This window comes from Triturus cristatus, chromosome 6 (assembly GCF_964204655.1).
Source record: "Triturus cristatus chromosome 6, aTriCri1.1, whole genome shotgun sequence".
Taxonomy (NCBI): Eukaryota; Metazoa; Chordata; class Amphibia; order Caudata; family Salamandridae; genus Triturus; species Triturus cristatus.
In genome coordinates, this window is record NC_140589.1 from 1685563295 (window position 1) to 1685575934 (window position 12640).

At 49.0% G+C, this 12640-nt stretch overlaps 1 protein-coding gene across 6 annotated transcripts in view; it reads left to right on the plus strand.

Moving 5' to 3' along the window:
* Positions 1 to 12640, plus strand: part of TATDN3 (TatD DNase domain containing 3) — a 173823-nt gene that overhangs the window by 121494 nt on the left and 39689 nt on the right. For all 6 annotated transcript variants that reach the window (XM_085612876.1, XM_085612877.1, XM_085612873.1 and 3 more), the window contains exon 6: positions 2945 to 3054. In XM_085612876.1, coding sequence (XP_085469002.1) covers positions 2945 to 3054 — 110 coding nt within the window. The remainder of the gene's footprint in view (positions 1 to 2944; positions 3055 to 12640) is intronic.

The window sequence follows — 12640 nt, forward strand, 5'->3', positions numbered from 1 at the left end:
GGGGCCCATTTGTTACCCATCATTCATGCTCTAGCACTTTTATGATTTGGTTGGCTTGCTTGTGTCTACCATGTGCCTAGAGGATCTCCTCATGATGATTTTAATATCTCTGTTTTTTATTTATATGCATTTTGTGAACATATTTTTACAAGGAATGACTGCAGGGGTGTCTAGCTGCTTGTTGCACCTTCGGCAAGAGGCGGGAAGTTGGCCAGTGAGCCACCAGATATGTATTAGTATTTTTCTTTTTGACCCACAACACCGCCCACACAGATGGAGTCTGCTGGTCAACTCCTCACGAGTTATAATGCCCTTTTATAAATGTGCTACAGTCATGGCCCCATTAATACCAAATGAGTTCAACCCAGTAGCATGTTAGCTTCTCTACAATGAGGGAAGAGTATGATTTCAGATTCTGCAGATATCTTCTGCCTTAGCACGCTGCTACTCCTTTTTACCCACCAATGGCAGGTTGTTCTTTTATTGTGGTTTATAATATTTGTAATCCGGTATAGGGTAATGATTTTAACTGATCAAGCAATAAAGAATACTTATTTGTTCCTAAACCTAAAGTATCTTAAAACGGATCGGTTTTGTTGACGTTTTCCTTATTCTTTACTATTTGAGGTAGTCTCAGCACCAAGATGCCTCTGGGTGAATGTCATACCTTATAAGTACCAGCTCAAGGATGATACTACTGCCAACCTCATCCTTATGCAAATCTTGTTCTTTATTATAGCCTTAGAGCCTGACGTAGCGGGCTCAACTGGCCATTAGAACATTGGACTGTGGAGCACTCGATTGCAGACAATGGAGTGCTCCATGCTGCTACGGGCCGGTAAGGGCCCGCAGAGTAACATTCCAATGTTGTTTAAACAAAGGCCTCTTTGAGCCGTAGGGGATTTCAATCCCCTCTGGCTCCAAGAGGCCTTTGTTTAATTTGTTAGAACATTCCGCCCTCTAGTGGCCGGCTTTTCGGCTTGGCGCTGGGTAGATCTCTGGCACGCGTCCTTCTTGGACAGGGCACCACCACACTGGTGTCTGGAGCTGAGAATACTGAATGGAGTAAGCGCTACCACCCAGATAGGTTACAACTAGGATGGGCGGGAACTCGTGCTCGCAACCATGAAGAGTGGTAGGTAGGAACTCCTCCGCCCACCACCACGTGTAGATAGTTTTGCACTTAGGTCCTGATGAAATGCAATGGGTCAGTTTTGACCGCAATTCATGAAACATGTCGACCACTTTGTGAGAGTTGAGCTTAGCTCCACTGGACCATTGAGCTAGAGAGCGGCCACTCTTCTATTCTTTTAATAAGGTGGATAACCACCCTAATAAAGAGTGTATTTGGATTATCCAACCTTTTTTAACATCACTTAACCACGTCACATCTACACTGTCTTTTAGGGCCCTCACACCCACAGCACCATACGGCAAGGAACAAAAGATCTCCGCCAAAGAGCCCCTTTATGGGTGCCCGTCGGGTACTGCAGCGCCGACGAGCAAGTGCATATGATGAAGCATGACACCTAGCTTGCTGGGTGTGTGAGGACTCTAGATCCAAAAAGGAGAATTTTCCTCCTCTGGCCTCTGTACTTGTTGTCCACCCTTGGGGAACAGCATACTTTTCGTATAACAGAATGTTCTAATAGCCTTGTGGCCCTTTGTAGCTGGGCTATACGGGCTATTAAAGTCCCGCTCCCTTGTTAAAGTCCCTCGCTTTCGGCTCGGGCCTTTAACGCTGGAGCGGGACTTTATTAGCCGTATAGCCTGCTGCAGCAGGCTATAAGGCTATATTGACAATGGATCTTGCCTTTAATGGTGGTAGAGCCCGCTACGGAGGGCTCTAAGGCTATTAGATCATTCCGCCTTTAGAGGGCAGAATGTTCTAATTGGTAATACAAAGGCCTCACAGAGCCTGAGGAGGTTGAAATCCCCTCGGGCTCTGTGAGGCCTTTGTTCACAGCAACAGCAACAGCTGTGAACAAACATTGGAATGTTGCTGCTCCGGTCTTCTACCAGCCGTTAGAAGCCCGGAGCACTCCATTGTCTTCAATGGTGCGCCAACATTTCAATGTTCTGATAAACCTTAAACTATAACTGGAGCATAAATATTGCCATAAATCTGACAAAAACCCTTCACATTAACTTTAACATTAACCTTAATCGTGAACCTAATTGCTACCATGAATTAAGCTTAATCTTAAACCGAGCCCAACCCTTATTAATGTTTACCTGGCCTACTATTACCTTGGCTGAAACCCTAAAATTGACCTTTCCCTAAACTGAATCAAACCTTATTATCTAACCCAAACTTAACCATTTCCCTAAACTTGCCTTTGACCCTCATATTTATTCTAACATTAAAGCTGACCTTAACCCTAATCTCAACCCTATCTTTCCTGTTTTCTCTTATTGCTGTAATGCCTGTATTTCGTCAATCTTGTTTGTCAATAAAATGTTTTTTTCAATGGAATGTGCTAGAATGAAATGACAGTATACCGATAATACTTTCTCACTTTGTAGAAAAGCACTGTTGTTCAACCTCAAAGTACACTGCCTTAAATATTCACTTTAAATTGTCATATGAAGAAAATGTACAGAATAATGTGAAGAGTAAAGCTCACAATTTCAACAAGTCATTTTGTAAGCTGTCTTCTAAAATATAGCCCCAAAATCGTGTGGTGGCACCTTTTATATCTATGTTTGATACACACCACATAAATAGTTGCTCTCAGATCACTGCTGAGTGGTACTGACTGGTTAGAGAAGAGCTTGGATTGCCCTCTGGCATAAGGTATAACAGATAGTTAAATTTTATGATTGAAAAGTTATAAAATTTGAAATTGTTCAGATTTACGATATTATAAAGACTGCCCATTACATGTGGTTAATTACTTCATTAAATATAGTGAATGACTCCAATTCAATGCTTATCCTTCAGGTTGGATTGGACTTCACCCCTAGGATCGCATCGACGGATGATCAGAAGGAGGAACAGAGACAAGTTCTGATTAAACAAATAGAACTGGCAAAACGACTGGATCTTCCCCTGTAAGTTATGCAGGATAATTTTATCACCCATGGCAAGTTTGGTTTCAATTTTATGCAGATATAAGGAATGCTGGGGATCTGTTCAAGCTCTTTATCTTGGTTCCCTGTTCGCTGGTGAGCGTGCTAGAGTGAAGATTCTGCAATATCTTTACAATATGTTATTATGTTAGGCTGCAATCTCTTCCTATGCTCCTTGCCTTTAGCTTTATTGTTGTTGATTACTATTTTGTTCTGAAGAAGTATAACTCTATAACTCTGGCCTTCAGTCCATTTGAAATATTTCATCTCTCTGGAAACGGTGTTACTTCTGTAGCTTCTCCTCTCTTTTGAGGCTAGACAAAGGCAACAGCCTGCCCAGTCCATTGACACCATAGCCATCTGTCCAGGGCTCCTGCGAACAGGAGACTTCATGTACGTTATGCGACTTTATTTAATAATCTGTGTGCCGTTTGACTAATTTTTATACACAGCCTTTGGAGTCCACACCCGGCACCAGCCCCGTTATTTTAATGCACTAAAATGTGAGGGGTAAGTAGGTTTGAAGAGACTTAAAAGTGTCACTTTGCATGGATCAGCTAAAGTCTTTGCAGCACCCTGGGTTGGAGGCATTGCACTGTAGAGTAGCATTGAGGGATCCTTGTGCAAACACATAAAGTCCACCAAAACCAGACGTGAGTGTAATGAGTGGACTTCTCTGCCCCTCATAACACCAGAGACTGTATTTAGTCTTTGGCTTTCCCCATGCTGCTAATACTCACTTGCATTTTTGGATCATGAGCTGTTTATGCCACCACTTCTACTGAAGGACAGTGACCAATCAATTATTGTGACCTGCACTCTGCTCTGCAGGGATGCACACTATAAGCAGTATATGGTGTATGAAGGGGATGACCGTTGTGCAGGTGCGAGTTGTACTTGTTGCCATGCGGTTGTATGAATTCATAAAGTAGTGTAGGGCCTTCCTTAAATGCTTTCTGGAATGTCTGTGCAAAGAGATTGTATTGCACTGCTGTGGTGCAACCATGTTTGCTTTGATGACACAGTGTATTGAGATAGCTAGTCTTTGAAGAGTTAGAGTGTCCCCGTGCATGCTACATCTCCTTGAATTCTATGTAAGACCAGGCCAAGAATTAGGTTTCAATTTCCCTTGATGGAAAACATAGGAGCGAGCCAGAAAAAACATGAAATATCCACATTTCCCAGAAATCATTGAGAAAAAAACTAGAAATCATCATATGACTTAATTAACCAGCTAGTCTAGGTTGTAGCTCTGAGGTTGTAGCTTCTTGGGGTAGCCTCACATATCTTTTGGAGGCTAAGGAGCGCCACCTGCCCAACCCTTTGATGCCTTCAGTTGTTACCTTCCTCCTTGCCGCTGTAGTCGCTGCCCCTATGCGGAAGGAGTGTATCGCCTGTCTCGATTCCAATGAGGGTGCATGGGCACTTGCTGCATTTAAAGGAGCTCAATTTGCCCGAGGGAACGAGTCATAAGTCACTTTCGTGAATCTGGCCCATAATTTATAAAATAATATTTTAAATACTAAATATTATTTACTTTAAATTAAATAATGTAATACTGAACATATACATTCTTTAGATGTGTGTATGTACATGCTTCCATTTTTATTAATGTTATTAGTAAAAACATACTTAAATGCAAAGGAAACAACCGCGATATACCTAGGAAAATGTGCCTGCGACGTAATCACTCCCGAAGTGAATCTTTGCATGTAAACCTTGCACGACCAAGAAAGGGATTGATTCATCCTGGGGCTCGTGCCAAGACAGACTTTTTGGTCTTTCTTGACCATTAGCCTAGATGACTGAAATGGCTGAGGCAGCAATGCAAATGGGTTCTGGCGGATCCTAAGATTCTTTCGGGTTGGGCGCAAGGAACACTTTACCCTCATGCACTATAAATTGGGCAATTTCTTCTGACCGGACACGTCGGTTTTGATCAGGGTGGGCCACAAGCTGTGGAAGCTAGCCATTTTCGAGGCGTGGTCTGTTGTGCAGGGTATGCTACTTGGTGAACTATTTTTTAAAGAACTCAGGAATGTTGAATACACTTTTATAGCATTGATTTTATTTAGAAGTTATAAACAAACTGAGTGTCCTGGCACTAGAGTGGCCAAGATTAGGTTCTGTAAGATGTTTGGTACTCAGGGTTTTGACTCTCCCATTACTTGCCCCCCAACAATAGAGAGCTGAGAGTTTAGCAAGTAGCAGATTTCACCCTTGGACTGTGTGGCTGGCACGTTGTGAACTGTATATGCCCACACCTTTGCATTTAAAGAGAAACCCTGGACAGTAAAAGAAAAACACATATGCATACACACAACCTTCCTTGACCACAAGCATATCAGTAGGAATGCTTTCGCGCAGAATTCGATATCCTTATTGGTTCACTTTATAATATTCCGAAGTCATTTACATCATTAGTACAAATAATTAAATTGACTTATATTTACAACAATATGCAATGTATCTGTTTTTTTAATTATCTTTATTGACATTTTGCTTATACACAAGACAATTCACCATTACTGGTTTGTATACTGTTGACTCATCTCTTTGCAGCATAAATCACACATCACCGAGTACTTTACATTGTCTAATTGATAGTTGTATGACTACAGGCAGATTACGTATACTGGTTTGGGTTCCTCTATGGTGATCCTATGTCTCCTCTTGTACCCAAATAGTGTATTGTTATGTGTAATTCCTGTGTGTTCTAGCCCTTTATATATTTTTGGATTATCCCTTGTAAGGCTGCTACGTTAGGGCATGGAATGTTGTATTGCCATCTATATGACTTAAAACTGCCAGTAGACAAACTTTAGAACTCAACTGGTCCAGGAGAGGGATCTATATATGTACTTGAGAGGTCTTACTAGGTTTAACTTTTGTCAGAGCTTGTTCATGACTTGTCTGTGGGGTCCTGACTTTATTTCTCGAGGAGGGGCTATAATCGCCTTTCATATCTTCTAGTTATGGTCCAGGTCAGTCGCTATTAGCCACTATAATTTGGTCCATTGTGTCCCTGCTATTTTCATCTGCACTATTAGAGTAGCTCGGATGTTCCCAGGTAAATAGTGTGACTTTCCATTGTTCTGCAATTGGGTGTTGTCTCTGCCCTTTCGCCTCCTCTCTTTGCAGAGCCATGCCCTACGCACCAGCCCAGGTAACCACATCTCGATTCCAAACTCTTATTTGTGGTCCTGTGGCAAATTTCCATGTAATCGCTTTTCTTCTTTTGCCTAGTGCCAAGGCCAGGTCAATAAATCTCTTCCCCACTTTGCGCTTGGGTGGGTGGGGGAATAGCCCTAGCAGACAGATTCCCACTGTGGGTGTAAGTGTGCACCCCAATGTGGCATTAATCTTAGATATCACATCTGACCAAAATATGTAACCCAAAGTTATATGTATGAAATCCGCATCAATTTGGCTGCATCTCGGGTAGCATCTTGGTTCCCCTCCATAAGCAGTGAATAGGTGGTGGGGCGTCATATACAACATGTGTATAAAGTTACATTGGATATATTTCAGCCGCCTGTTGCGTTATATCTTCTTAGGAGATTCCAAACCTTTACCCCATTCCATGTCAGTTAACTGTCTGTCAAGGATCAGTTCCCATTTGCCCCGCAAAGCCTGTAGTGGGGTACGGGAAGCTCTAAGCAGTGAGACGTAGAACCATTTAATTTGATGTTCAGCCAAAACCAGAGTGATCAGTGAGTGTAGTACTGCATGTGTTTCCGGTTCCTCTCTGCCCAACCCCCACAACTGACCAAACGCCTGAGCCAGCACCTCATATTGCAGGAACTGCCCATGTGGAAGACTACACTCAGCCAGCAGTTTTGCAAGGGGGCGTGGCTTAGCAGCTGAAGATGGCAGACGCGTGAGCGAAGAGCCCTGCGCCGTCGTGCCCTTAATCTGCTTTAAACTTAGTGTAATCTCCAGCCTGGCTGCACGGAGATAGATTTATTACCCCGGAACAACAGAAGTGACTGACTCCCCGGACTCGTGGAGCCGTGGGCGCTGTTGTGCTGAGCGTGCGACCAGCAGGCTCCGACGGCTCTGGGCCTGCATAGGAACTGCTCCGGCAAGAGGAGTGCCGGCCTGCCGTCTCCCCAAACCCCCTCGGCCCCCCCCCCCCAACCCCGGGACGCCTGAGACTGCGGCGTGTATCCTGGGCTTCCTGCCTGGGACCAGAGCCAACTGGGGCCGACCGCCTGCACAAACATCGGCAGCTGCCCGGCGGTGCGGTCCACGTGAGAGGCCGGTTGTGGGACTGGGCCCTGAGGCTTGGAGCCCTGAACACTGGCAGTGGAGAGCGGCGCCCCGCGAGGACCAAGCGGGGGCAAGGGCAGGTGACACGCCTGCAGGGCTCAGATTGGAGCCTGGTGGGGAGCGGCGGCTGGCCTCCGGACCCTGATGGCCCCGTGGCCTGGACATAGGCAGGGCACCGGTGAGTGATCTGGCGAGTTCTCGGGGCCTGGGTCGGGGGGCGGCGAGCACAGGGCGAGGCAGGAGGGCCTGCTGGGTCCGCTGCCTCGGGCGGTGTGTTTTTCGGGGCTCGGATCGGAGCCCGGTGGGGAGAGGAACTGTTGGCCTCGGCGGGCCCAGCCTGTCCTTGGGGCCTGAGTCAGAGCCCAGTGAGTGCGTGGGGTGGGGGGCAGGATAGAACACCTCTGCCCTGGGTAGGTACTGAGGACTGGAGGCACAATGAAGTCGCCCTGACAGCGGAGAGCGTCTGACTGCTCCTAGGATCTCACGGCAGAGGCCTATTGCGGCGGGCAGACTCTGGGGAGTGGCGGCCCTACATAGAAGCACCCTCAGGGAGCTGTACAACCACTGCAGAACCCCAATAGGTCGGGGACACCCCCCTGGCATAGCCGAACTAGAGTCGCTATCCGGCACATCACATACTCGGGCCCGTGTCGGGGCCCAGAGGTCACAGGGAGGAGTGGAGAACCGGCATTGCCTCGGGCCCTCACAGATTTTGGGGAGTTGGGCCCTGTTCACACCAAGACGATGGGCAAAACAAGAGCGAAACAAACAGGGGTGATTCCAGAGCAGGTTGAGGCCTCGCAGGAACAGACACAGGGCAGCCTAGAGGCGCAGCTACAAGCGGACCCCATCCAACAGCAACTATCCAAGATCCTGGATGCCATCTCGGATACCAAGACAACTCTACATCAGGATATTAGCACGGTATCAGTGGACTTTGGACTCCTCTGGGCGGAATACCGGAAGCTGAATGAGAGGGTGAAGGTGGTAGAGACAGGCCTCGAGGAGCTGACCCCCGCGCAGATGACTTTGACCCAACAGGTGGCGGACCTTACGGAAAGGGTTCGGACCATGGAGCGCAGAGCTGAAGACAGGGAGGGCCGTAGCCGGTGGAACAATATCCGGATTTTGGGGCTCCCAGAGGGGGTTGAAAATGGAAACATGGTGGCATTCCTGGAGGCTTGGCTCCTTGAGGTAGTGGCCACAGGGGCTCTGACGCAGTTTTTCACCCTTGAGAGGGCTCACCGGGTACCAGCACGCCCGCCGATGCCGGGACGCCCCCCACGGCCGGTTGTTGCCAGGCTTCTGCACTATAGGGACATAGACATCTTGCTACAGAAGGCTCACACGAATGGTCCCTTTATAGTGAATAATGGCAAGGTCTCAATGTTCCCGGACTATACCCTCGAAGTTCAGCGGAAGCGTGTCTCGGTCCTGGCAGTTAAAAAAGCCCTGCAGGAAGAGGGCCTCCAATACCACTCATGTTCACTGCGCGCCTCCATGTGGTTCTCGACGGCAAGACACACTTCTGCGAGGACCCTAGGGAGGCCTGGGATTGGATCGAGGCATACCGAACCGGAACACACAGGGACGACCTCCCACAACCGAAGGCCGCAGACCCAGAAAGAGATCTAAATGGAATTCTGAACGCATTCGCCCAAAGAAACCAAGTCCCTCACAGACTGAGCGTGAGCGAGCGGCCCTACAGGCAGTTGCCGAGATTGTCGACGACAGTGGCCCTGGAGGACTATTGGGGCCGGTGCACTGCAGGCACCACACCAGGAAACACTACTGCGCGCTTCCCCGATTTCCCCCACCCCCCGTAGGCTCTTGCCGTGGCTGGCCTGGCCTGGGCCTACATTTAACTCGAGAGATGCATCCATGGTTTGGGCAGATTGCCGTTGCCAGAATGCTCTGGGGCTGGGGAGTTGTTGCTGGGGAGTTGTTGATTGTTTGGGGCCTTTTTTAGTTTATTTTGTTTAAGCATCCAATATAGGTTGAGACATGCTTTCCATTTATCCTGGGGACCAGTGCAGGGTGGGGGGCCAGAGGAGGGGGGAGGACCGGAATCACTTAAAACGAATATGTTGCACCATGAGCGGAAACTCCTTACTTGGAATATCAGGGGATGAGGTCAATGTCCAAACGCCACAACATTTATAACTACTTGAAAAGACGGGGTGTGCATATAGCCCTCCTGCAGGAGACACATCTTCCTCAGGGGGACGTAGATAGACTTCATAGGCAATGGAGAGGGCAGGTATTCGCCACCACATATTCAGCGTTTGCTCCCTTTGAGGCAACTCGCACCATAATCGACTGAGAGGGCAGATATGTACTGCTACCGGGACAACTCTTGGGGCAGGAAATTACACTGGGTTGCCTATATGCACCGAACCATGACCAGCTGGGTTACCTCACCGGCCTATCAGCCCACCTGGCTGACATTAGGGTGGGGCAGGTGATTCTGGGTGGGGACTTTGTGTGGCTGATGTGACGCTTGACCGCTCCCATCCCCCACTGTCTGGGACCCAGGCCCACCGAACAGCAGCCGGACTGCGGGAGTGGATGGCCCCCTGGGACCTGCAAGATATTTGGAGGCTCCAACACAGGGGACACAGGGAATACTCCTTTTACTCCTCCATGCACCTACTCCATACGAGGCTGGATGCCTTCTGGTGCAGCCCGGGGACTGGCGGCTTTATTAAGTACACAGAATACTTAGGTCAGACGTTCTCAGACCATAGCCCCTTGACACTATCATACCAACCCTCTATGCAAAGACCCCCGATCCCGACTTGGAGGCTCCACCCCCGTCATTAGAGGATGGCCCATTTAGTGAATCCCTGTGGGCACTGGTAGGTACATTCTGCCTCGTCAGCTCTGGTGGAGTGGGAGGCATTCAAGGTAGTGGTGAGGGGACACTCTATGGGACAAACAACTGGCATCCAGAGCGAGCTACATCGGGAGCTCATTACTCACGAGGGAGTGCTGCAAACGCTGGACAACACACAGGGGATAGGTGCCCATACACACACACACACACACACGCCTGTTAGTTACGCGTAAACAGTATGATGAGGTCCTTGAGAGGCTCCGGTCGCACGACTATAGGACATACATGGACAGGGTGCAGGGGGAGGAGGGGAGAACGGGTGGTCTGCTGGGGTGGCTAATCAGGCCGGAAACCTGGGGCGCCCCTATCACCCACATACAAGATTAATAGACTGTTTCAGAGCTACTATGAATCATTATACTCCACCCCCAGGATGCCCCCAAGCAGATCTTAAAGCATTCCTGGCCCGCTGCCCCTCAGAACCGTAGATGAGCAGATTGCAGAGGTGCTAGATGGTCCTATAACCATCCAGGAGGTCCGAGGGGGCTATTACATCGCTAGCTAGCGGTAATACGCCAGGCCCTGATGGCCTCCCGGCTGAGTTTTCCGTTACACATGATAGAGCTGGCCCCGACTTGGTCGCCTTGTATGCTTAGGCCCTAGAATTGGGTCACCTGCCGAACTCCATTCAGACCGCAACTGTGGTCCCCCCTCCCCAAGGTGCAGTGAGGGATTTTAGACCTTTATCCATGCTTAACACGGATTTCAAAATATTGAGTAAAATCTTGGCATCCCGGCTGCTCCCACACATGCAGTGCCTAATACACCCGTACCAAAATGGATTTATCCCTTCGCTAACACCTCGTACAACTTGCGGAGACTGTACTCCGTTCTCTCATCAGGAGTCGCAGTCTCTCCTGCAGGCTGCACTCCTCTCAGTCGACCTCGAGAACGCATACGACACCGTGAGCTGGTACTACTTGTTCGAGGTCATGAGGAGACTGGGATTTGGACCGGGATGGTTGAAGTGGGTTCAGCTGTTGTATGCCCACCCTACAGGAAAGGGTAAAAACATCTCCCCACAACATGCAATAATGTGTCTCACTCGTCAGGGATGCCCCTTATCCCCGCCCCTGTTTGCGCTGGCGATTGAGCCCATAGCAGCTCTCTTCCGCCAAGAAGGAGACGGACTGGAATTGACAATGGGCGACAGGACTCACACCATCTTGTTATATGCAGACGACCTACTGATCTACCTGAACGACGCGAGGGGTGGGGCGGAGACAGCTGTCAAGCTTCTCGAGGTTTTTGGGACAATGTCAGGCCTGCGGGTCAATAAACATAAAACATATATGTTTCCAGTGGCGGGACCATTGCCAAGGCCACAGGAACTCCGATCCAACGTGGCCTTCTGGGGCACTCTGCGCCATCCCATAATAGCTAGGGTATCAATGACTAAGATGTTCATGCTGCCCCGCCTATTATAGTTTTTTGCTAACCTACCGATACTCATGCCTACGGCCTTGTTTCGCCCTCTCAATGCATTAGTTTGGGACCTCATTTGGGGGATGGGAGACGGAAAGTGTTACTACAGACTCTGCGGTGCCCTATGAGTGAGGGGAATCCGGGGGTGCCAGGGATCAACTAGCTGCACAGCTACAATGGGTGGCCCAATGGCTGGAGGTTGTAAACCAGGAGGGAACCTTTCTTATGGAGCCAGAACAGCACCCCCACCTGCTGCTGGCGAAACTCCTCCGCCAGACAACTAAGGTCCCTTATAACATGACCCAGCAGACTACCGCTCTGGAGTGCTGGAAACGTATGTCTAGACTACCGGACACCCCGCGATATTCCCCGGCGCTACCACTAGTGGGATTGCCTTATGGGGAGCCCCAGTCGATTCTAACAGCCGAGCAGTTGAAGGCCTGGACCGAAGTTGGGATCGGGACCGTGGGGGACTGTTATTTAGACGGAACCCTACTCCTGTTCGTGGAACTGGTTGAGAGGTGTGCACTCTTCTTGGGGCAGTTCCTCGTGTATGAGGTGCTGGTTCGGGCATTTGGGAGGCTGTGGCGAGCGCTCCGGGAGGAGCCAGAGACCCACACAGTGATACACTCTCTGGTCACCCTAGGAACGGCAGGCCATCAAATCGTTTTATAGATCACTGCTGGATGCTTCCCAGACCCCACTCTCACACCCAAGGGACAGATGGGAGAGAATCCTAGCTAGACGCCTTACTGACCCAGAGTGGAGTAGGGTGTTGGAATCCCCCAAGAAAATCTCATGCAACACTCGACTTAAATATATCCAATTTAACTTTTTTGACATGACCCCACACCGACTCTTCGCTGCTTTCGTGGGGAACCATGGGGCTGCCAAAAGTATGGGCAGCTGGACACAGACCTCCTGCACATGACCTGGAGTTGTGACAGGCTGCAGGTCTTTTGGCAGGCAGTGCTT